This window comes from Dipteris shenzhenensis, chromosome 3, assembly GCF_047967505.1.
Source record: "Dipteris shenzhenensis isolate YYH24624 ecotype China chromosome 3, Dip_SZ_1.0, whole genome shotgun sequence".
In the NCBI taxonomy this organism is placed as follows: domain Eukaryota; kingdom Viridiplantae; phylum Streptophyta; class Polypodiopsida; order Gleicheniales; family Dipteridaceae; genus Dipteris; species Dipteris shenzhenensis.
In genome coordinates, this window is record NC_141598.1 from 2,773,740 (window position 1) to 2,799,058 (window position 25,319).

The following is a 25,319-nucleotide window of genomic DNA, read 5'->3' on the forward strand; positions in this document are numbered from 1 at the left end:
ACACTTTTAGCCCTTCACAAGGGTAAATGTCTTGGTTCGGATGGTCTCACCCCTTCTTTCTTCAGTGCATTTTGGGATATGATTAGAGACTACATTACATCGGCCCTGCAGGGCATTTGGGACTCGGGCGAGATACTTGGATCGCTTACAGAGGGTCTCATACACCTTATACCTAGATGAATCCAGGAACATTCCCAAACTCATCCTCTAAAAACACAACATAGTGCAGTTTCAATCTCATGATAGTCACTCACAAGGTTGAAAACCATAAACTCCATCATGCATAGCAGGGACTAGCTACTATGACGTCCCCACTGATGTCATCAGCGCCCAACAGTGGGTGTAGACCATAGTATAAAAATATGCTCTCACACATACAAATCCACACACCCACACATACTTGAGCATCCATTTATACAAAGTCTTTGTACTGAGTTTCTGTCGGCACTCCGGAGGTGAAGGGCAGACTCAGCCATGATGAAGGCTAGCACTAAAGGAGAAGGCTAATCAAAAGGTAGTCCAAAATCTCTTCATTCAAGCTACAACTGCTTGTGAAGTCTAAACATTTTCATTTTAGTCTCTCCCCAACGAGCATCTAAATCTAAATCTAGCTGATAGGGCAACGCACCATCCTCTCGCTAACCCCACCGCTACCTCGCTACCCCCCGCTACCTCGCTTTTACCCCCCCCCTACCCCCCTCGCTACCCCCTCCGCTACCCCTCTCTACCCCCGCTACTCCCTCCGCTAACCCCCCCCGCTACTCCCTCCACTAACCCCCCCGCTACCCCCTCCGCGGAAAGGAAAAAAAAGGGGGGGGGGGGAAGCAGCTTCGACCTCCTGCAGTCCCTTCTTTGCCCCCATAATGAAAGGAACAAGGGGATGAGGACAGGAGACTAGGCGGGAGACCCCTCGATCCAAATCTGCATACGCGTGGAGATGGGGAAGGGGAACGGTGACAAGGCGAAAACACAAAAGCAACTCAATCTGGAGGACTTCAACAAACACAGCAACCGGAGCGGTTTGACAGTGGATAGCACCGCGGCCCAGAAGAAAGGGGCCCACCCAAAGCCCATGCTGCTCACCACATCCTCAACCTCTATGGTTACCACCACTATTTCACCACCATCATCCGCCTCATCATCTATGCCACCTCTCTCCTCCCCCTCTCTTGCATCATCATCACAGGTCTCCTCTCCAGTAGCCTCACCACTGGCCCCATCAGCCACGGCTCAACACCTCTCAGTTAGCCACCCTTCATCACCTCGTCCGACCCCGCTACTCCTACATATCACTCCCCTGCCCAGATCATACTGTCCCCACCCTCAGTACAACCTCAGCAGCCCACCTTCATTCCAACCCCTCTCGAGATCCAATTCCCACCTGGACCAGCACATCTTAGGCCCTCGTCAGATGCTTGGGACTCCCTATTGGCTCAGATACACAACATCCGGGCCCATCAGGCAGAGCTGACACATTACACCCAGGAGCAGGCCCGATACACCCAGGAGCAGGCCCGCATTATACACGAGCAGGGCACCCTTATCCAGGGACTCAAACACGACATCACACAGCTTCGAGAGGAGCTCGGGACCCTCATAGCAGCGCCTGAAGGGACCCCAGTCACAGAGATGGAGGCACAGATAGCCACGATACAGATAGTCACAGAGATGGGTGAACGTGGCAAAACGGGAGCCCGCAAAGGCAACCGTTTCAGCCGCCATACACGAGCAGCAGCAGAGGGCTTCGAAGGCCCTCAACATCCGGATACGAGGGAACACACGAGACAGCACCAGCACCACTACGACGCCCATGGAGGAGGCGATTACCTTTGTGACCACCACCATGGGGGTCCCCGACCATGGCATAGAGGGAGCATGGCGTGTTGGGAGAGATCCCAACCGAGAGCAGTCCCTAGTCATTCGCTTCGGAGATTCACATGCTCGTCTAGCAACACTCAAATGGGCCGTGGTCCGAGATGGTAGGTTGTTGACCAGCACCCGTCGGGCTCCCACCCGTACCCCCTAGGGGGACGGGGCCTATGAGACTCAGGTTCTCGAGACCCTAGACTGCACCATTTGGAACTGTAATGCCACCTTATGGTCAGACCCAGGAAACTTCTCGGAGTCTTATACAGGACGAGACATAGTCTTTTACACGGAGACACACCAAAGCCCAGAGCGTCCACTACCGATAGTGGCTACATATGGGAGTCAGCCTTCAGGGATGAGACGAGGGATACAGGAGGAGTCCGAGGATCAGGCAAGGTCGCAGTATTGTACAAGTCTTCCCTCGCATTGAGAGGAAGGACGCACGCTCCCAATTCATGTGGATCCGGATCCGACGCACAGACACCCGTGACCTTTTCATAGCAATATGCTACTTCCCGCCAGACACATCCCACTTCGCCAAAGTGGCACGAGAAGAGGGTGAGACATCTCCATATGCACCCTTACATCAAGATATCCCAGACCTTTCAGCCCGCGGGGAAGTTCTCCTTGTTGGGGACTTCAACGCCAGCACGAGTACGCAACAGGCACCACTCCTGGACTTCCGAGACGACTCTATCATGCTTCCAGACATGGACCTAGACGGAGCAGGTATGACTAGGACCTCATCGGACCGACACGGGCCTGTTACACCATATGGACACGCGCTCCTTGATTTGGGCAGGATGCATGATCTCATCATCTACAACGGGCTCGACCTATGGCCCTCCTCAAGTGATTTTACTTGCTTCCCACACAGGGGGGGCACTAGTGTAGTAGATTACATCATGGGATCCCCTACCTTTACTTCATGTATCACCAACTTCACCGTAGTACCACTCCCTCCAGGAGCTGATCACACATACCTATTCTTCACTATCGCCACCCCATGCTTAGCCACACCACACACACCACATGGGAAGCACGACACCTACCACGACATACACTTTGATCACAGCCTCTCACCGGCCTACTCTGGACGCCTAAACAGACTCCTAACATACATCAATCACATACCACTCATAGAGGACCATGCTGCCCTAATAGTCGCACACTCTACGAGGCTGCCCTCCAAATCTTTCCCACACCACACGGTCCACTAGACCACCACCTCTTGGTTCTGTACCCTGCAACAATTGGTACGATGCGGAATGCAAGGCTTATCGCCGACAGCTCCGACTTGAAACCAGATGTCACCTCCCGAACACACCAGACACGATACGCAAGTACCGACGTCTCGTATGTTGGAAGAAGCAGGCTTTTCTTCGTCAAAATGAGGAGCTGCTGCACATCTTGTACAGCAACAACCCTAAGGATTTTTTGCGGAGATTCCTTAAGCGTAGGTCCCCATCACCCCTCACCGACACAAGAGTCTGGCACACGTATGCACACCATCTATATAATGTCCCATACCAGCCCACTCCAGACCTCATACACACACCTCGTCCCACCACCTGCACGTTGTTCACCAAAGGGGGAGTCAAGGATGCGACATTGAAACTGCACAATGGCCGAGCTAAGGATCACGAGGGGTTATGCACTGAGTTTATCACCTATGGGATCGACACGTTAGCCCCGATCCTAGCAAAGCTATTCAATGACGTTGTTTGCCTTGGCTTCCCCCGCACTTGGACACTCAACACCATCACCCCCATCCACAAGGTAGGGGATCCCATGGACCCGAGTAACTACAGGACTATCATGATTGGACATGTGATGTCCGAGATCTATGCAACTGTATTGGATACATCGGTCAGCCTGTTCGCAGAGATGAGAGGGCTCAGAGCAGAGGGTCTCGCTGGTTTCAGGCGAGACCATGGGACTATGGATCACATACTCACACTCAGGAGTGTCATTGAGGAGGCCAGATCACGGAAGGAGAGGGTATACTGTTGCTTTGTGGATTTCCGCAAAGCCTTTGACACAGTACCTCGAGCTCGTCTTATCACACGCCTATAGACACTGGGATTTGATCAGCAGATCATCTGGGCAGTCATGGCACTGTATGAGAGAGTCTCAGGCCGAGTTCGTACAGGCGCAGGTTGGACAGATGAGATCCTCAGTACCATAGGGGTCAAACAGGGTTGTCCCTTATCACCGACCCTGTTTGGCCTCTACATCGATGAGCTTGAGACTTTCATGGGGACGTTCGAAGGGACCGGTTGCTCACTTGCCGGGATCATCATCAAGATTCTTCTTTATGCAGATGACGTGGCACTCTTGTCGTCCACACCTGAGGGGCTCCAACGACACCTAGATGCACTGCACGATTTTTGTTTATCCCATGATTTGGAGGTCAACCTTGGCAAGACAAGGGTTATGATCTTTAACACCTCTCGAGCAAACATGCAACGGAAACAGTTTACTTTTACTTTGGGTGGGTCACTAGTTGAGATCGTATCCTCATACACTTACTTGGGGGTCATCTTCTCCGGCCCAATCTTCACGATGAGACCAGCGATGCAAGCCAGACTGAGTAGGGGATACGCCTCACTGGCTCGGCTAGAGAGACAGTGCTTTCACTCCCACTTCCAGGACCCTCGGACCAAGGCTCTTCTCTTCGACTTCTTGGTCCGACCAGCCGGTATGTATGGCAGCCCTTGTTGGGGGCCTGACATGTCAGAGATAGAGTGGACACGAGTGGAGCGCTTGCAGATCCTCATGCTCTCACGAATGATCCGGGGGAAACCGTCTGTACCACATCACATCATTCAGGCCGAGTTTGGTGCCTCTCCACTCCAGCTAGATGCAGGTTGAGTTGGAGGAGCATTTTATTTTTAGGTGCCCAGTGTACTACGAGATCCGAGGTCGCTACCACTGCCTCTTCAGAGACGGCTCTGGGCTCCTTTCCAAATTCGTCGCCTACCTAGATCAGAGATGCCTCGCGGCCTTCATTCACGAGGGAATCTGACATAGAGAGTACTTACTCAGGCGACGGGGCTTGGCCACATCATCAGACACCTCTCAGAGCAGGATCACAAAGTTCTTCCCATCGAGTGACATTGATCGTCCAATCTCTAGCCGCCGACGTGACAGAGACCCCGACCCGACGATCGCAGCACGACACACGAGACATCGAGGGGACACACAGATCACTCTGGGGGACCTCCCGCCATTGTTTAGACCCGGGATACGTCCCACGGGAGTCACCGTGGCTCTAGTCTTGTGTTGAGCCTCGTCCAGGAGACCGAGACGCACGGCACCCCTTGACGGGCACCAACGTCCCATCACCGGCTATGCACCAGCCAGGGGGACATGACATAAGGAGGATTCCGCTCCACTCCGCTCCAATCCTTTTCTTTTCATTGTTACATCCAGATGTATTTGATTATGTATGATCAGACTTAGGATTCAGCACGGGTGATGATGCTCGTTTCAGTAACTCCACCCTTACTGTGATTTGTATCGAGTTTTCTTTCAGTCTCATAGACCCATCGGTCTTCCGAAGACTCTAATAAAATTTATTTCTTTCTTTCTTTCTCACACATACATATCCACACACTCAATCACATCATCCATGGGTATTTTCATTGAAATCATGAAGCTTGTCCATGATACATCCAGTCGGACACACAAGGCGAGGCATTGGCAAACCGGACTCAATAACTTCGACCGTTGCAGTTCTCTTTCATCATCTCTTAAGTCAAGTGCAGTTAGTGCAATAAACTGCAGCCGTAAACATCAAGCTTCAATGTTTTTACCACTAGTTATTATCAAAACTCACACCGGATATCTACCCTTTCAAGCGTTCTTGAAGCTATAACGTAATATAAATCTTTTCATTGACTAGATGCCTTACATTGCCTGTTGTGTACTCAGACAGTTGGCGAGTCCAAGTATTTGCCAAGTTTACAGAACCATCCACCAGAGACAATGAAACACCGAGAGTACCACTCGCATGTGATGACAACTCCCTGCTAGAACAAAGCCATAACTATTAAGAACCTCTCTCTTCGTCACTAAGAGGGCCAAATGCACTGGTGGGTGATAATACCTTGATGTTTGCAAACTAAGAATTGACCGCAAGCCAACCATCGCAAGTACTTCTACATTTGATTGTGGAGAAATTTGATGTCGGAACAATGCAGTTAGGGCACCCCCTCCAATACCACGACGAAATAACACATTTCCACCAAGAATCAGGGTATCCTTTTTGGAAAGTTGTGCACGAACTTGAGTGGTGGATGTCATCCTGTTAGAGTTAAAAATAGTCATGTTTGATGGATGAATTTATATACAAAAGAATGTTAACAAATACCAGCTGAAATCACAATTCATGCAGAAATAAAGCCACTAGACATTTTAAAATGATTAGATTCAAAGTCTTTTCTTATTCTTACACTCCACACTCCGAATTCTTAAATCTTCTAAATCATTCTGAAAACTTTTCAGAGCTTTAGTTTCTAATTTTTCTGGAAATCTTAGTTTCTAAATCATTCTGAAAAGTTCCAGAAGCTAGTTTCTAAGCTTTTGGTTGATTGACTGTTAACTTAGTGGTGAGCATAACCAAAAGGTAGAATTAGTTGCTCCATAACATACAAGCCATGCATAACAGACCAGCATATCTCATAATAGACTAGCATATCTTAAACATTGATACCCCTGCAAAATGTGACCAGTATCCAATGACTTGAGCATTTCTGCCAGAGACACGGAAACAAGCAATGAGCCAGAGTGATGGATTCGATCTGTCAATCGTTGTTCATGCAACCGCTGCCGCAGTCTCTCGATTTCATTCAATATTTCTTCTCTTGTCTTGAGCTTTGGCCCAAGCTCCATCCCAGATTTGAGACCTTCCATACCATATATGTCGTATATCTGACGCTTTCGCTCATCACTTAAGATTTCGTACGCTTCACGGATACGTTGAAAATTCTCTGTAGCAACACCTTGCATCTGCAACACAAGGACAGTTTAAGACCACTATTGTGAAAGACAAAACTCAAAAACCCATAGCATAAGGAATTCTTCTTATATCCGAGCCATGCTCAGCACAGTGACAGTAAGACTTCACCCTTCCCATGTACCAAGGGTACAAATTTGCCTATGAACACTCCTTCAAGCTGTACATATGGTCCTCAATGCACCCTTGATATTTTGCTTTTGTCACATCTTAATATTCCCAACAACAAGGATAGAGCCATTTATTAAGTCTTAATATCTGTCTCAACCACTCAGCTCCATTCCATTCAAAACAACAATAAGAAAGACAATTTAACTCATAAAATCAGAGAAATGGAAAAGAAATTAGAGAGAGTCACTCGTGTCATCCTCCTCTTGTTCTGTGGACCATGATGCAAACACCATGCTGCAAAAATACCCTTGCAATCTCTAACTGCTATCACTACGTAGCACACATAATACTAGTTGAATAACAAAGATATGCAAGAAGCACACCAATAGGGGAAAAGTCACCACTCTAGACACATGTGAGACGGAGAAATATACCAGCCAATCAAGTCAAACAAATACTCTCACCAATCTCTAAATGTCATTACTTGAAAGAATATGTGAGACTATTCCTTGATCACACACCCAATACTATTGCGATAAGAAAGATCCACACTAGATAAATGACAAACCAGTCTGCGAAGTATTCGTTTATGCAGCAAGACCACAACTCAAAGTATACATTGAATTTCAGTCATACACCAAGCTCAAGACTTACGTGATCTATAAATAAATGAGGGCTTTAGTGAAAACATCTGCCAAGCCTAAAGAAGGAAAGCAACATGAGAAGAAACGCAAGACAAAAATCAGACACCTGTGAAAAGCTCGTCACCCAAATCCGTTCAAACGAGAAGGGCAATGTTGAATGTGGTGACAAGCCCAAACCACCCTATGAGACCAAAAACTATCAGAGTGCACCCAGCAACACGCACATGGGGGACCCTAGAGCTGCCTTGACCACAGCATATGTATAATCTCATGCATCCATGAGATAAACATGAACAAAAGACGGTAAAGCCGGGTTACCAACCATAATCCAACATGCAAAAGAAAGAATTAAGATCAGTAGTATTCCAATGAAGAAGGTTCTTACAAGTGCCATAACCAGTGCAAAATGTTGGACTTCCACTTGATCCTCGTCCATAGACTAAAGTTGCCCTTATGCCGAAGCTGTAAGTTGTCTTTCAAAGTGGCTATTCAAAGTGCATCGTATCTCAAAGCAGATAGTTTAGACGTGAAACTACTTTATGATGATACCTGGTAAAGAAGGCCGAGTGTAGGTGGCCATAGTCACTGCCAAAAGCAATAGTTGAGAAGTGGATTGTGGTGTTGTAGATCATCGTTAGTCACAACGTCATTGCAAAGAATTAGAATCGCAATTGTGCAAGACACCCACAATAGAGCAAAAGTAGAGCTCTTGAATGCCATGTCGAGTTCTTTCTCCTTCGATTGTTGTTTCATCCCATGCTCTTCACTCCTCCCCTTGTACTAGTGTCCATTCTATTCTTTCATTATTGGTGGAGGTAGTTTAGCAGAGAATCCCGTGTCATCCATATCCAACTATTCCTGCCACTTTAATGGCTAATGGGCCGATCATTATCCAATGGTTTATCTGGGTCACCTAATAGTATCCAGTGACTCCTTATAACCCAAATTTTCTCTTAGCAAGTCCCATCAATTCCAAGTGAATAAAGATAATTCTGGATGCAAATCATATGAGGGCTCCCCCATAATCCCATTCGTTTCTTTCAGCAATCCAAGTAGTGTCATCAAAAATAGAAAATACCCCAAGCTCTAATAGTGGTCCAAGTAAAAGGGGGAGTATGTACTTCCCCATGTGTTCTAACTCAGCCATCAATTCAAAATCAAGTTCTATGGGGTACTTGGATTTGCTCCATTTACTCCTGATCCCAACTGACTGGGTGGACCTGGTGGTCCAATGTCCCACATGTGTCCTTCTTCTAATAGATAATTGTAACGGGTAAATTCAATCAACTCCATGATGATAAACTCCAAGGACTGCCATGGCCAATCATATTTGCATGGGTCCAAAACTCTAAGGACTGCCATGGCCAATCATATTTGCATGGGTCAAAAACTTTTGCTAGTTACACCCATTAAAGTGCATAAAACGAGTCAAAGCAGAAAGGTGGTCACACTTCAATTTGAGAGGGTCCTAGAGTTGAGCCTGCTCCTCCCCGCTCCCTTTCTGCCCCCTCTCCCTCAGCCTCTCCCTCAGCCCCTCTCTCCCTCCCTCCCTCACCCTCAGCCCCTCCCCCTTCCCCTCCCTCCCTCCTCCTCCTCTCCCTCACAGCCCGCCCCCTGCCCTCTCAGCCCGCTCCCTCTCCTCTCCCTCTCAGCCCGCCCCCTCCCCTCTCATCCCGCACCCTTCTACCCCCTCTCAGCCCGCCCCTTCCCCTTCAGCCGCTCCCTTCTACCCCTCCCTACCTCGCCTCCAATCCCGCTCCCTACCTCGCCTCCTACCCCCACCCCCTACCTCGCCTCCTACCCCTGCCTTCTACCCCGCTCCCTACCTCGCCCTCTTCCCCGCCCTCTACCTCGCCCTCTACCCCGCTCCCTTCCCTCCGCCTCTACCCCACCCCCTCCCTGCCTCTCAGCCCACCCCCTCCCCTCTCATCCCGCACCCTTCTACCCCCTCTCAGCCCGCCCCCTCCCATTCAGCTGCTCCCTTCTACCCCTCCCTACCTCGCCTCCTACCCCCCACTCCCTACCTCGCCTCCTGCCCCCGCTCCCTACCTCGCCCTCTTCCCCGCCCTCTACCCCGCTCCCTTCCCTCCTACCCCATGCTCCCTACCTCGCCTCCTACCCCCACTCCCTACCTCGCCTCCTACCCCGCTCCCTACCCCCGCCTTCTACCCCGCTCCCTACCTCGCCCTCTTCCCCACCCTCTACCCCGCTCCCTTCCCTCCGCCTCTACCCCGCCCCCTACTCCGCCCTCTTCCCTGCTCCCTTCCCTACGCCTCACCCCCCCCTCTTCCACGCTCCCTATCCCCCCCACCCCTCCTTGCTCTCCTCTTCCCCCTTCTCTTCTACCCCACTCCCTACCCCCCGCCTTCTATCCCGCTCCCTTCCCTCCTACCGCCCGCTCCCTACCTCGCCTCCTACCCCTGCTCCCTACCTTGCCTCCTACCCCGCTCCCTACCCCCGCCTTCTACCTCGCCCTCTTCCCCACCCTCTACCCCGCTCCCTTCCCTCCGCCTCTACTCCGCCCTCTTCCCCGCTCCCTTCCCTACGCCTCACCCCCCCCTCTTCCACGCTCCTTATCCCCCCGCCTCTCCTTGCTCTCCTCTTCCCCCTTCTCTTCTACCCCGCTCCCTACCCCCCGCCTCAACCCTCTCCTCTCCAAAGCTCTCTACCCCCCTTCCTGTCTCCCCCCTCTTTCCTTCTCCCGCAGCGATTTTTGGAGCGGACGGAACCTCAAAAGTGTTCGAATCAGCCTCCTCACCTCGATTGGCGATGGATATCCCGTCAGCCAATCCTACTCCACCTCCACCCGCTGCGAAAACTATTCCTTTTCTTGAAGACAAGTTGCAGCAGCTCAAGAAGGACGTAGAGATTGAATGCTATACCACGTTGCTCGCACGCATCTTCAGGTCTCACCTTTCCAGATCCCAAGTCAGAGACTGGATGCTTGCGCTCTTCCCCCAGACCTCACTCCACAACTTTTAGATGTTCGCCTTCTGGGACAAGGTTGTTTTTCACACTCCAGAGGCTGCGAGCACCGTGCTCAAAGCTGAGTTTTTACACCTAGAACACAGGAAGATTTTCTTGGACGCCTTCGATATTGGTTTCGACCCAGTGGAGGCAGATAAGGAAATTTTTTCGCTCTTCATCAGATTTCTCGGGCTTCCCCAGGTTTACCATCGACTTCTTTCTGTAATTGGGGAGCATTTTGGCGCAGTTGCTGAGATCCCACCCCTCCCTAGGTTGCCGTTGACTGCAACAGAGGCAACCAAGGCTGATGGGGTACCTAGAGTTAGGGTCCTCCGTAAGGATTCCAACCTCACGATGGACCATGTTATGATCCAACGCCCGGATGGTTCCTTTTTTCGCCAGAGAGTAGAGATTGCAAGAAGGCAGGACCAATGCAGGATATGCAGGACCATTGGACACTTTGCCAGAGATTGCCCGAGGAAGAAGAAAAGGCCCAAGAAGCCCTCTGGTACAGCTACCGTCCCACAGCCTCCACAAGGGGGTGGTACAGGTCCAGCACCTGCTCCTCAACCTCGACAAGGGGGTGGTACAGGTCCAGCACCTGCTCCTCGACCTCGACAGGGCGGTCCTCCTCAGGGTGGTGGTACAACTCCTACTCGCCAGAGTGCTCCTCATCAACAACGCTCCTTTGGTACCGCCACCTTCTACCTCCGGTGCCTCACGACCTTCAGGGGCACCCGTCGCATACCAGTGGGTTCCGGTTCATGTGTGAATTCCACCTTCAGTTCACGAGGATACACTAGTGGACTCTGCTTCAACTCGAGATGTCCCTCCAATCTCACCTCACACAGTCCGAGACGCTTCAGCTTCGACCTCCTCCTCGGTTGCAGCTTCTCCCCTGGAACCAGCGGTGCCAGACACTCTCCCCGAGGTAGTAGAGATCTCTGCGGCCGTGCAGACACAGGGTCGTCTAGAGCAGTCCTCACTTCCTCCCTTGGATAGGGGAAAGGGGATGGTTTACACTATTGATCCTCTTCCCTCAGAAGGGATCCTTCGCACTTCGGTGTCTGGCCTGATTCACAGGAACTCATTTTCAGCTCTAGCAGATGCTTCAAATTTCCCAGAGGAGGAGTTTGTGCCCTCTACTTTTGGTTAGCCACTGATTGGGTTTCCTGTTGAAAGGGCGTCAGGTGGCAGGGTTCAATCCCCTGTTGATTTTCTGCCACTTGTTTCCATTCCTCGCTCCTCGACCAGGAGGTCTTCCCTTGTTGAGGGGTTTGTTTCCGCCAGTAGGTCGGGTAAGGTGTTCCAGTCTACATCCTCCCGTCGATGAGGATTGTTAGCTGGAACATACAGGCCCTAGGTGGCGTCCCACATCGCCCCCGCAGACAACTGATCCAGGATCCACTTCACCCAGGTGTTACTGGAGGTTCCATTGATATCTTATTTATTCAAGAGAACAAACTGGATTCTAGAGATTGTGCCAAGTCAGGCAAGTTGCTTTCTGGCCATACATTTTGGTCGCCTGCCTTGGGCACTAGGGGAGGCACTTCTATTTCAGTTTCACAGTTGGTTCTCCCCTTAGTTGTTGGACACGGAGTCATTATCCCCTCTAGGGCTCAGTGGATTATTCTCTTGATTGGAGAGCGTAAGGTTGGTTTCCTTAACCTGTATGCCTCCAACATTAGAGGGGAACACGTCATTATGTGAAAGGATTTGCTCTCCTGGGCCCCCATTGCGGATTCATGGGTGATTGGAGGTGACTTTAACATGGTTGAGTTACCGTCAGATAAAAAAGGGGGTAGATAAGGACTTCACTCTTTGGAGAGAGCAGCTTGGGATGCCTTCCTTTTTCACTACTGTGACAGAGATACCTTTTTTTTTTTTTTGCCGAAAAAACAGTGCCGATTATATTACTTCGAAAAAACAAGATACATGGGGTCAGTTTTGCAGCTGACGGGGCTGCGTTCACAAATCGGACGCAGCCCTAAGTGGAAACAAAAAGCTCTCTCTCACGGAGGGATCAGGCGGGTGTGAATAAACAGCCAGAGAGGCAGTGAATAGCGCCACTGAAGGCCCTGAGAAGTATGCTCGAAGAAGAGGCCCTGCGTATCCCAATCTCGGAGGAAGCGTCTCCGCTTCTCCCGGCCAGCCGGGGAATCCCCCTAGATCTGGTCCCACTGGCCTCTGAGTGTGTGGATAATCTCGCTCCAGATAACGGCCATGACCTCGGCAGTCGAAAGAGAGGTACCACCGAGGATCTATGCGCAGCACGAGGTCCAAATGTGCCATCCGACGATGCTGCTAATAATCTCCCAGACTGGCTGCCTCTCCTGAGATCCTGTGTCCGCCTCTGCCAAGTGCTGCGGGATGCTCTCAAGCGGCCCCCAAGTCCCCTGTGTGATAAGGAACATGGGGTCCTGCGGGCCTGCCTCGAACAACTGATGATAGCCAGGTGCGGTGCTGCACCAGCAGAACGCGCCCCAGGTGATCAAACCTAACTCCGGTGCTGCGCGAGTAAGGATCCCGAAGGCCCACCTCCACACGTCCTGGGCGCGAGTGCAGCTCCACAGGTAGTGCTTTGGTGTCTCCTCGTCCTCATGACAAATCTGGCAAAGTCCATCCTGACCAATCTGTCGCAACCAGCTCCCCACTGGAAGACCCTTGTGGGCGAGTAGCCAAAGGAAGTAGGAAATCTTCCGCGGCCGCCAGCTCTCCCACAAGGCCTTCCAGAAGGCCTGCAAAAATAGCGTGGAGATACCCTGAGCATACCAACTGGGCCGCTGGGTAGGCGGTCGGCTCTGCATCCTCCCGAGAACTCTCCTGCCCAATTTCGTGCTGTAGGCAAAGAAAGGGGTCGGCCCCTAGCCTGCCACAACCTCTGGCCATCTCCACTCACCTAGGTCCCAATCAAGCTCTGACAGGGCCCGCCCCTCCAAAAGCCGGAGGCGCCATAACTGTAGCTGATCCTGCTCTATACTAGGATCGATCCGCCAAACCTTCCCCACGAGGCCTACGACACGAACCCTCTGCCACGAGAGAAGGGGGTCGATGAGCACACCCTCTCTCCTGAGTCGGACGTCCCCCAAAACCGCGAAGAAGGATATAGAGGTGTCGTCCAGCCGGCCTGCAACCACCAGTGGGATGCCACGGGGGGTGAATTGTCCAAGCCAACGGGCATCACCAGGCATGAGGATCTGAGTCTCGCATGGAACCAACCAACCGGCAGGAATCGCTCCATCTATCTCTATGCGTCTCGCCTGAGCTCCACAGACACCTCCGGCTGCGGCTGCTAGAGCAACGGTCTCCAAATGTCTGTAAGTGTCCCTCCAAACTCGAAGGGATCGGGCTGGCCCCCGCATCCAGCCGTCCCACGAGATATGTGACCTCTCCCCCAGCTGAAGGCCCAAGGTATCTCTGACCTGATCGTTCCAGATGAGCGGCTGGCGGTCGATCTCCTCCTGACTGCTAGGAGGGGACTGGAGGAGACTGAGACGGAGTCGCCTCCAAACCGTGAGAAGGCTACGAATGAGCGGGGAGCGGGAGTGAGTAAGCGATGCAGAGGTGAAGATCCACCGGAGGGACGGTAGCCACTCTCCACCTCGGCGCGGGACGCAAGAACTAATCCCCTGCTGAAGTAACATCTTCCACGTTTGCCCCCCCGGGGTCAAACCGCGTATAACTAACTTGCCCAACAGGGCTTGACTCTGAAGCTCAAGATCTATGACCCCCAAGCCACCCTCAGCCTGCGGAAGAATGACTGTCTGCCAGGCTACCCTGGCTCTGGTATCTCTGAGACCATCCCCCCCAGACCACAGGAAATTCCGGACCATCCTCCTGAGCTGTGCCACGCAGGATCTCGAGAAGCACCAACATACCAGGCCGTGGCCAGGAGAACCTGGTTGACTACAAGAGCACGACCTGCAAGAGAGAGCTTAGCAGTGCTCCAGAAAGCCAGCTTCCGTCGTATGGAATCTAGCACTGGGAGAAACTGCTGAGCTGGCGTAATGTCCAGGCCGACCTGAAAGCCGAGATATCTAGTAGTCTGCCCCCGTGGGATCCATCTGAAGCCCAAAAACCTCCCCCACTGTGAGCATGCCCCAGGGTTTGTGAGAAAACCAACTGATTTGTTCCAGTTGATTTTCGCACCGGCTGTCGAGCAGAAGACCTCTAAGGCCAGCCTCACCCTCTCCAGCATCATCTCATTATCCTGAACATACATCGATGTGTCATCTGCATACTCCGAGTCCAGGAGCTCCGTGTCCTCCCTGATGGGAAGGCGAACACCCCGGGTCCCTGTCGACCTCGCTCGAAGATAGTATGTCATCGCCTCGGCTAAGAAGAGAAACATGTAGGGAGCGAGGGGGCAACCCTGACACACAGATCTCTCCAACGAGGGGGCAACCCTGACACACAGATCTCTCCAATCGAAATCGCTCTCCCATCCTGCCGCCGATGATGACCCTGCTGGAAGCTATCCTATATAACGCTAAGATACCCTGAATCCATCCTACTGGGAATCCAAGTCTCTCCAAAGTACCCTCCAGGAAGGACCAGTCCACTCGATCGTAGGCCTTCTCAAAGTCGAGAAGTAGGATGGCTAAGTGCGACCCGCTGTGCTGAGCCCACTCCGTCGCCTCTGAGAAGGTGAAGATATTATCCAAGATACTGCGATCCTGGACAAAGCCTGTCTGAGTGTCATGAATGAGGTCAGGAAGTAGTGGCCGAACTCTGGCGCTGATCATCTTGGCAAGGATTTTATAGGTAGTGGTGAGGAGAGTGATCGGGCGCCACTGACGAATCTCCTGTCGATCTCCTCCCTTCGGGATGAGGCAAATCAATCCCGAAGAGAGGCTCTCTGGCATATGTCCGCTGCTGAAAATCCTCTGGAGGGCTGCTAGGAGGGGCTGATGAATTTGATCCCAGAAAGAGGTGAAGAAAGCGCGAGAAAGCCCATCCTCGCCAGGGCATTTCTGCCCATCGATGGCCATCAAGGCCTCCTGCATCTCAACAGTGGTGAACGGTGCCATCAGCGTCGTCTGCATGTTGGGCTGAACAAGGGCCGGAATGTGCCTCCACACCTCCTCGCGGGAACGTCTAGTACGGGGGGTAAGCTGCTCCTACTGGAAAAGAGTCCTGTAGAAGTCGATAGCCAACCCCAAGACCTCTTCCTGGTCGGTAATGATGTGCCCCTCCGCTGTCCTAAGACTCCGGAGCTGGTCACCTGCTGCTGCCCTCTGGCCATGCGTCCTGAAGAACTCCTTGCTTATCTGGTCGCCCTTCCGAGCCCAGTAGGAGAGGGAGGCGTGATAAGAAAACTTTGAGCGACACTGGAGAGTCTCCTCAAGAAGGGCTCTGGCTCGAAGGGCCTAGATCCGAAGCTCCTCCGAACCCGGAGCTGCCTGCTAGAGTCGCTGAATGGAGGCGAGGTCCCTACGAAGAGCTCTCTCTCTGCCCCACCACTCCTGGCGAACCTAAAGGGCTGCGAGCTGGCAAATCTGGCTGGACTCCTGCAGAGCCTGCGCCACCAACTCTACTAGATTCACGCACTCGCCCCAATCTCTGTCCCAAAGGCTACCGATACTACTGCGCACCTCCTCCCTAGAGAAGATGGAATCAGGGATCCTACACGAACAAGGAGGAAGGGACTGAGCTGCCGAGTCTAGTCATAAGAGCACTGGCGTGTGGTCGGAGAGCGTCGTCCCTGGCACTACACCCACCTGACCACCTCTGCTGATGGCCCAATCACTGACATAAAATCTGTCCAATCTCTCCAGGAGTCTGCCCCCTTCCCTGCGGAAGCCCCACGAGAGGTCCAAGCTCCCGTGCCATCGGCGGAAGGACGGGTCTCTCCAGCTGTCCCTAACTCCGCTACGGGTATGAGCCACTGAAAGCTTATGCTCCTAGAGCAGGAGTATATCCAAGTGACCAATCACTGCTGGTTGAAGTTCCTGTCTCAAGATGAGCTTCCTAGGACCACGGGTGCCAGAAGAATGAAACCCATTCACGTTCCAGGAGACAAGGTGTAAGCTCATGATGAGGACTGGTAGGCTGCGAACAACTGTCTGCTCACGGCTGAGGTCGATGAAGAGGCTGGTATTTCGGAATGAAGGCGCTGACGCTTCTGTGAGGGTTTGGAGGGGGAGGCGGGGTCATCCTGCCCGTTCTTCAAAACTTTTAGCGAAGGTGTGAGGCCTTTGGGGCCATGGACAAACGCTTTCTCGAGCCAACTCGAGATCTCTGAGGTAGTCATCCCGTAGAAGGCGCGAAGTTTCTGAGGAGTCCAGGCTCTGACATCCTGGAAGAGGGGCCACGACAGAGGGGGCCTGAGGATCACAATCAATCTGAAACGCTTGGCGGCGCATCGCCACCACAGGCGCACGTCACCCTCGGACCACTGAGTCTCGAGAAGCTGTCCACCGACGGGCCTATCCAGGAGCAAATCTGAGCGTGCGTCTGCTCTTTGAGAGCCTCCCAGACCGAGTCGTTTGTCCAAATCTCGGTGCCGTCGCTGAGAAAAGTGAAAGCAAAGCTGGGGCCAAGGCTACGATCTTCCCATCCGCCCCTTTACGGAGCAGGAAGCTACTGATGTCGAGGCAAGCTGGGAAGGTCCCGAGGTCGGCCACATCCAGATAATCCCAAGGGCCAGACCTGTAGAAGTCGCGAGGAAGCTCTCTCTCCTGGAGCTGAGGCCCGCCAGAATCTGCAACTGAGGGCGACGGGCTAGCAGACAACGAAGACTACTCCAGGGGTGGTGCAGTCTCAGGGTGCCCTGCCTGGGGTGAGGAAGGGGAAGGAGGCTGAGGGGTAAGCGACACAGACTCCACGGAAGCGACTAGCGGGGGGGGCGGAGGTAGGGCAGTGGGGGCTGCACGCGGCTGAGAAACCACCGGTGAAGCTAACACTGCGGAAGAGCTCAGAGGGGCGGGGGAGGAGGGCTGGGGCTGGGGCTTGGCTGGGACTGGGGCTGAAGAGGAAGAGGCGGGGGTTGATGCTGCGGGTCGGAAGAAGGGGATTGCGGCTGAGATAGGGGCTGGGGCTGGGTGGACGGGAGCTGGGGATCGGAAGAGAGGGGGAACTGAGGCTGCGGAGGGCGGGCTACAGACGACGAAGAAGCTCTCCCAGGACCCTGGGGCGGCTGCCTGTCAGGTCTCTGAGGCGCTGCTGCAAGCTGGGTAACCTCTACCTCCTTGCCTTTATCAGAAGTCTTCTTATTCTTTCCTCTTTTTCTTCTGACCTCAGTCCAGCCGCCAGCCACCTCTGGACCGGACTCTGGCTGCCTCTGCTCTTCCTGACGTGGCTGCCCGGAGGGAGGGGGAGGAAGCTACGGGTGGGGGGACGGGGGGGGGCCGAGAGGAGCTGGAGAAGCGCGGACAAGCAACAGTCAGGTGCCCAAAGCCATGACACCTCAGGCACTGGCCTGGCTGTCCTGTGACTACCATGCTCTGAGTAATGCTGCCAACATCTGTCACGATCTCAATCACTGCAGGGAGGGACGCAGGATCTGCCACAGCCACACGGACTCTGGGAGCTCCTGCCACAGCAACCACGTCGACGAAAGTGTCATGCATCACCCAGCCAAAGTGAACCCAGGTCCCTGACTATCGGCCGCAACTCAGCAGCAAGGCCTGGAAAAACTAGCGTCACTGGGTGGCGAGGTATGCGGAAACGAGCATCAAAGTCCGCTGCGCTAAATCCTCGGTACCAAGGGACTATCATGATGATCTTTCCATCCACAGATGTGGGGGAACCAGCAATCAGGTTGCTCGCAACTTTCGCAGTGGAGAGTTTAAGCCAGAAGATGCCCCTTTCCATAAGGGCCACCTCCTCGATGTGGCTGTCCTCTAGCATAAGAGTGGATTGAAGCCAATCCCTGATGGCTGGTCTGGAGGGAGTGTCCAATGACTCTGCCATAGACTGAAGTGTGGGCAAAGTCATTGGCAACCTGTTGTACCCGTGACAACTGTTGCTCTATCAAAATCACGCGGTAGGCTTCTGGAGAGGGAGGGTCCGGCTGGGCCTCCGGTTCCGGGCAGGGAGCTGCCATACCACCAAGACAAACTGCGAGAACTCCGATGAGGAAGAGGCTGCCACCAAAAAAAGGGGGGAATAGACTAGGGATGGAGCCTGGGTGTGACGGAGGAGGATAGGCGAGGCGAGGCGAGGCGGGCGGAAGAAGAGGAGGCGATGGCGAGGTGAAGCAAGGCGGCGGGTATAGGGCGGGGGGGCGAGGCGAGGGCGTGGCGAGGGCGAGGGCGAAGGCGGGGGCAAGGCGAGGGCGAAGACGAGGGCGAAGGCAGAGGCAATGGCGAGGCGAAGGTGGGGGCGAAGGGTGAAGGCGAGGGCGGGGCAAGAGCGTGGCGAGGGCGGAGGGCGGAGGGCGAAGGCGAGGGCGAAGGGCGGCGGGCGGAGGCGAGGGCGGAGGTCGTGGTGGCGAGGGGCGGAGGGCGTGGTGGCGGAGGCGAGGGCGTGGTGGCGAGGGACGAGGGCGCAAGGCGAGGGGCGAGGGGCGCAGGCGAGGGCGTAAGGTGAGGCGGAAGGGAGGTAGGGAGGTAGAGGCTACGGCTAGGGGGAGGAGGGCTCGTAGGAGCAGGTCACTGTCCCTGTGACAGAGATACTTGGTTGGACGATGCCTTTCTTATTCAGCCACAGTCCCTCCTGTTCTCTTGGTCGAGCAAGAGGCAACAGATGCCTATTCATGCATGCATTGACAGATTCTATGTAGACGATTGGGCACTAGACTGAGGTGGGTCGGTATGCATTGCTGCTGGGGTTTCCACTTCACACCACTTTCCTGTTGTGCTGGCTATCTCAGAGCCTTACATGAGAGGCCGGTCTGCCAACATCAGGATTCCAAATGCCTTGTACATAGAAGAGGACCTTACAAAGGCAGCCCTGCAGATATGGGTTTCTCATGTCCAGGGTGGGCAGCCATTTCCATCACATGTAGCTGCTGCCCTTTTTGGTATTAGCGACTTCTACCACTCAGTTGTTAGTACCAGGAGACGAGATATTCTCAGACGTGAGATTGGCGTTCGCCAGCAGTTGGCAGCTTTGCAGAGGGAAGAGCAGAAATGGCCTTCAGATGCTTGGATTCAGGAGCGCCTTGCTGCAACAAGGGCTCATCAATAGATATTGCTTGATCAGAGAGCAGAGTATGCCTTTCATGCATGGAAGTCCTTCTGGATTGAGATGGGTGGCAGAGTCAATAAACACTTTTTCTCTACTCTTGGCCCTAGACATAGTAGAGAGAGTGTATCCCAGCTCATTAACTCACATGCGGTTTTACAGACAGATCCGGATGACGTCATGTGCATAGCTTCACATTTTTAATAGAGAGGATGCTAGACAGGTTATTTGACAGAGCATCCCTTTGTTGGTGAAATCGGATATGCACGTTTTACTTGATGCACCTTTCACCAACACAGAGTTCAAGACTACACTTTTAGCCCTTCACAAGGGTAAATGTCTTGGTTCGGATGGTCTCACCCCTTCTTTCTTCAGTGCATTTTGGGATATGATTAGAGACTACATTACATCGGCCCTGCAGGGCATTTGGGACTCGGGCGAGATACTTGGATCGCTTACAGAGGGTCTCATACACCTTATACCTAGATGAATCCAGGAACATTCCCAAACTCATCCTCTAAAAACACAACATAGTGCAGTTTCAATCTCATGATAGTCACTCACAAGGTTGAAAACCATAAACTCCATCATGCATAGCAGGGACTAGCTACTATGACGTCCCCACTGATGTCATTAGCGCCCAACAGTGGGTGTAGACCATAGTATAAAAATATGCTCTCACACATACAAATCCACACACCCACACATACTTGAGCATCCATTTATACAAAGTCTTTGTACTGAGTTTCTGTCGGCACTCCGGAGGTGAAGGGCAGACTCAGCCATGATGAAGGCTAGCACTAAAGGAGAAGGCTAATCAAAAGGTAGTCCAAAATCTCTTCATTCAAGCTACAACTGCTTGTGAAGTCTAAACATTTTCATTTTAGTCTCTCCCCAACGAGCATCTAAATCTAAATCTAGCTGATAGGGCAACGCACCATGTAAGATAGAAAGAATTATCACAATACCAGCAGGCCGCAACTTGGACGAAAACTTCACAAGGTGAAATCTGCATGTCCGCTAATACGGCAGAACCATATACCTAGATGAATCCACGAACATTCCCAAACTCATCCTCTAAGAACACAACATAGTGCAGTTTCAATCTCATGATAGTCACTCACAAGGTTGAAAACCATAAACTCCATCATGCATAGCACGGACTAGCTACTATGACATCCCCACTAACGTCATCAGCGCCCAACAGTGGATGTAGACCATAGTATAAAAATATGCTCTCACACATACAAATCCACACACCCACACATACTTGAGCATCCATTTATACAAAGTCTTCGTACTTGAGCATCCATTTATCCCGAAAGGAGGTTGCAGAAATTTAGTGTCCCAGTGGAGGCCTATCACACTTTTGGGGGCATGTTACAAGTTTTTGGCCAAAGCAATCAGCCTCCGACTGTAGCCCCTTCTCCCAAATCTTATTCATGACACTCAGACGGGATTTGTGCATGGCAGAAGCATTTTTTATTACATTTTCTCCTTTTGGGAAGCTTTAGAGTGGACCATGCAGAGTGGCCAGAACCTAGCCATTCTACTCTTGGATTTGAGAAAACTTATGACAGAGTAGATTGGGGTTTTTTGGAGGACACCTACTACGTTTTGGCTTTATAGATGCTTGGATCAGAGGTGTTTCCTCTTTGTACCAGATCAGCCCACAGCCAGGTACTTATTGGTGGGTTAAGGGGTGAGAGATTTCAGATTTCCAGATCAGTCCGTCGGGGATGCCCCCTCGCTCCTTTTCTTTTTTTGTTCGTGGCTGAAGCTATCAGTATCTATATTAGATCTCAAGATGACATCTTTGGGCTGAGACTTACCATCAGAAGGGAAGGGGAGCTACTTGACAGTGAGTTGGCAGATGACAGCAGTTTACTTGGATGCCACACCACAGACGCTCACTTCTTTCAGGACAGCATTGGATTTATTTTGCTTGGCGATGGGGACGCAGATAAATTGGCATAAATCCAATGGCTTTTGGATCAGTGACGAGGACACTCCTGTTTGGTGGATTGACATAGGATTCACTTGGGTTCAGAGGGGTGTGCCAGTCAGGTATTTGGGCTGCCAGGTCGGGCTTGGATATTTCTTCCACGCAGCAGTTTGCTCCCGTGTTGGAGAGCATCAAGAGGAAGCTCCTTTTTTGGAGCTCAGCCAAGCTGGATCTTACCTCTAGAGTTGTGGTGGTCAACCAGGTCCTCTTGGCCACGGCCTAGTTTGTTTGTTCATGCTGGTGCCGTTCTAGGGATTGCATCATTCAGCTCAAGAGACCGATCAAAAATTTTCTTTGGAGTGGGCTTAATGGCACAGCAAATGTGTTAGCCAAGGTGGCTTGGGAGACCCTCATCCTCCCTACACAGGAAGGGGATCTCAATATTATTGATCCAGATTTACAATGCAGAGCTTTACTCTGCAAGATGGTGGTGCGGGGACTTATGCCAGGGCAAGAGCCGTGGAAGGAATTTTTTATTAGCAGCATACAGAGGTGCACACCTTCTTCAGGTAGAGACTGGATGGGCAGTGTTAAGTGGATTTTCACCGCAGCACACCTCAGGTCTCCTTCATCCCCTCTCATAGTTGCCATCCTAAAAGCATGGGCCAGTTTCAGGAGCACTCTTCGGAGGATTCCCCCTTCCTCTCGTAAAGAGATTGATAAGCAGCCAATCATGTGGAATGACAGTATATTGGATGATCTTCGCAGACCACTTGGTGCTTCACTCTACATGCAATGGTCCAGGTGGGAGAGGGGACCCGCCTCATCATTAGGAGCATGGAAAGCTTTTCGTAGGCTTCCAAAGGAGACCAAATCTCAGTTGACAGGACATCTCAAAGGGAGTGCAGGGAGGATCTTGCAAATTGAGGCAGCCCTTCATACGGATTGGGTAGACACAGGTGATATGCCACTCACTTGCTCCACTTGGGTAGGTGCTTTTACAAGAGCGGGCGTTCCTCTTCAGGTTTTGGCCTTTCGAGATGCACATGAGGATGCCTTGGTTTTTGGTGTGCATGATGGTGGCAGATTGTTCACGTCCAGAGAGGACATCTTGCTTGATTCTGCTTTTCAGCCTATTAAGGTTGTAGGTCTTTTGGAGCAAGGATCAAATTCAGAGTCGACCCCCGACTTCTTTCCACCGGATCTTGGAGACTTTGGCTCTACGGGGGAGTTTCCATTAGGTATTTGCAGTGGGCCCCTGGAGAGTGGGAGTGGATTGACGCAGGGCATCAAGAGAAGAGCATCCCGTTCTTTCGTTACACGGTCAGTAATGCCACGAGATTCCAGCTCAGTAGTAGAGGTTGGAGACCTTCCAAAGTTCCTCATTGGGAGGCATTTGATATCACAGAGGATTTGCAGAGGTGCTTCTAGAAGAGACTCTAGCAATCCCACGGGAATAGAAAGATCACTCTTTTCTTTTGGGTTTCTATCCATGGTGGGATTGTAGTGAACCTTTGGAGATCCAGGTTTGGAGCCGACCCTACTTGCCCTCGTTGCCTTTCTGCTTTGGAGATGATTCAGCATTGCTTCTGAAATTGCAGACAGGCGAGGATGATTTGGATGGGGGTAGCCAGGATTTTCAGTCACTTTGCCCACTCCCCATTCTTTATGACATGGGGCTCAGTGGCTTGGCTTTCTCCTATGGGGCCTCAGGTATTCTATGAGAGACTTGACTCTTCTCGAGCCATTTCGATTCGACATCATCAGGTTGAGTCTAGTTCTTTGGATGTGGTACCACACCTTCCTTTTGTAGCTGTACATGCCTCTATGGATACCTCTTGGGAGATTCTAGCAAGCATAGCAGCCTGGCATATCTGGAGAGCCAGATGCACAAAGGCATTGGAGGGAACTCAGGTTCATCCCTAGCACACATTGCCTAGTATATGGACAAACACCATACATACCTTGATGGACGTATGGACGAGTATGCACGGAGACTCCCGTGCAGCCTCAGCTAGGAGGGCTTCTTTCTTCAGGGAATGGAAGGATTCTCCTTTCTTCTCTGAGACTCTTACACGGTTGAGGTGGCACTTTCAGCCTCAGCCTTGGTTGTTTTCCACCTCATTTTGAGGGGGTTTATTTATCCTCATGGTTTCATGATGTATTCCGCTTTGAGCTTGCTCTCATGGGTTTTTTCTCTTACTTAATAGGAGTCTCTTTCTTGAAAGAAAAAAAAAAAGTGCGTAAAACTGTATGCACATCCATTGATCACAAGGATCCCCAAGGCTATGTGTGTGTGTGTGTGATGTACTCAAAAATCTTTAAATCAAAAGATTATCTCTTAAAGGTTTTGCAATAACGCCGAATCTCTATGTAAAGAGTAACACCTAGTTCCATCACCTTGTTACAATTCTGATATTTTAATTACGACATATTTAGATAATACATGCTTTGTGAGCAGGGTGTGTATTATTACAAGACTCTATACACCATGGTCATTGACTTACAGTTCAGAGGGCTCTCAAATTTTCGAGGTAAGCATCAAATGGAGTTTAGTGTCCTTGAGTGGGTTGGACTAGTGCTTGTTTTTTATCCCTGGATGACAGGTTAGAGCCATTCAAGAGCTCAAGAGTTGTATACAGACTGGATAGTCATATCGCAACTCATTGTTGTACAAGACAACAGCCGAATCACCCTCCACCAAAACCTTACATCAACATGCACACTAGAATACAAGGGCGTCCTCATTGGTTATACACCATCATTTCTAAGTGCCTTAGGCATGACTGAACAGTTAAGGGGAAGATACAGAGTCTATGAGGCAAACTAAGACCATCTAGTCACATTGGTGTGGTATGGCTGAACCTGGGCAAGTTTGGGTTCAATACAAGATTTCTAGCTCTAGTTATGACCATTGGAAATTGATCAATTTTGAGGGTAGACTGCATTGAATTAATTACCTAGTTGAATATGAAAGCAATGGGGCAACAGTTTTAAGGATGCAGGTAACCTTTGTACCTAACCAACCCTATCCTCATGTGTACCTTCCTCCTTCCCTCTGTTTTTTGGATCAAAATTGCTTATCATTTCTATCTCTTGGCAATCTCCGTTGTCATAAGACCCTTCTAAACTGAATCTACATTTGGCCATACCTCCCAAATTTAACAGGATTACAATAATATGAGGGGTTTTTAAATCCAACTTTAGGGGAAAATCCGGTAGTTCATAAGACTTTGCTACATGTATGCTGATACTACCGCTGGCTCCTGAATGCAGATCGCAGCAAAAATCAGCCTTGTATGTTCCTGGAATCATGCCTTGCTAAAACTGTGATTCGCTGCCAGCCGCCCATTCTCTCCAAGAGAATTGTGATCCTTTCTTGGACCCTCTTGCCCCTTTCTAGGACCTATCATTGCTGACCTCTCTTCCCTACAAGTGGATTAAGCAGAGAAGATCTTAAAGTGCTTGTAGGTTGCTTGTATTTGTTTCTCGATTCCGCTTCTTCCCTCTACACAAATTGTCAACTCTATAGTAGTGTGTTGGCACATGTTCTTGGCTTGTATATGGAGGCTGTCATTTATGTTTAGAATTCACGCCTGGCCAATCCCTACTGTATCTATAGTTTTATGAGGTG

The 25,319-nt window shown here is 51.4% G+C and overlaps 1 protein-coding gene across 1 annotated transcript in view; it reads right to left on the reverse strand.

Moving 5' to 3' along the window:
- Positions 1 to 25,319, reverse strand: part of OWL1 (DNAJ heat shock N-terminal domain-containing protein) — a 145,530-nt gene that overhangs the window by 94,083 nt on the left and 26,128 nt on the right. Inside the window, exons 2-4 of the mRNA XM_087372999.1 lie at positions 6,587 to 6,882; positions 5,981 to 6,178; positions 5,786 to 5,900 (exon numbers count right to left, since the gene is read on the reverse strand). Coding sequence (XP_087229125.1) covers positions 5,786 to 5,900; positions 5,981 to 6,178; positions 6,587 to 6,882 — 609 coding nt within the window. The remainder of the gene's footprint in view (positions 1 to 5,785; positions 5,901 to 5,980; positions 6,179 to 6,586; positions 6,883 to 25,319) is intronic.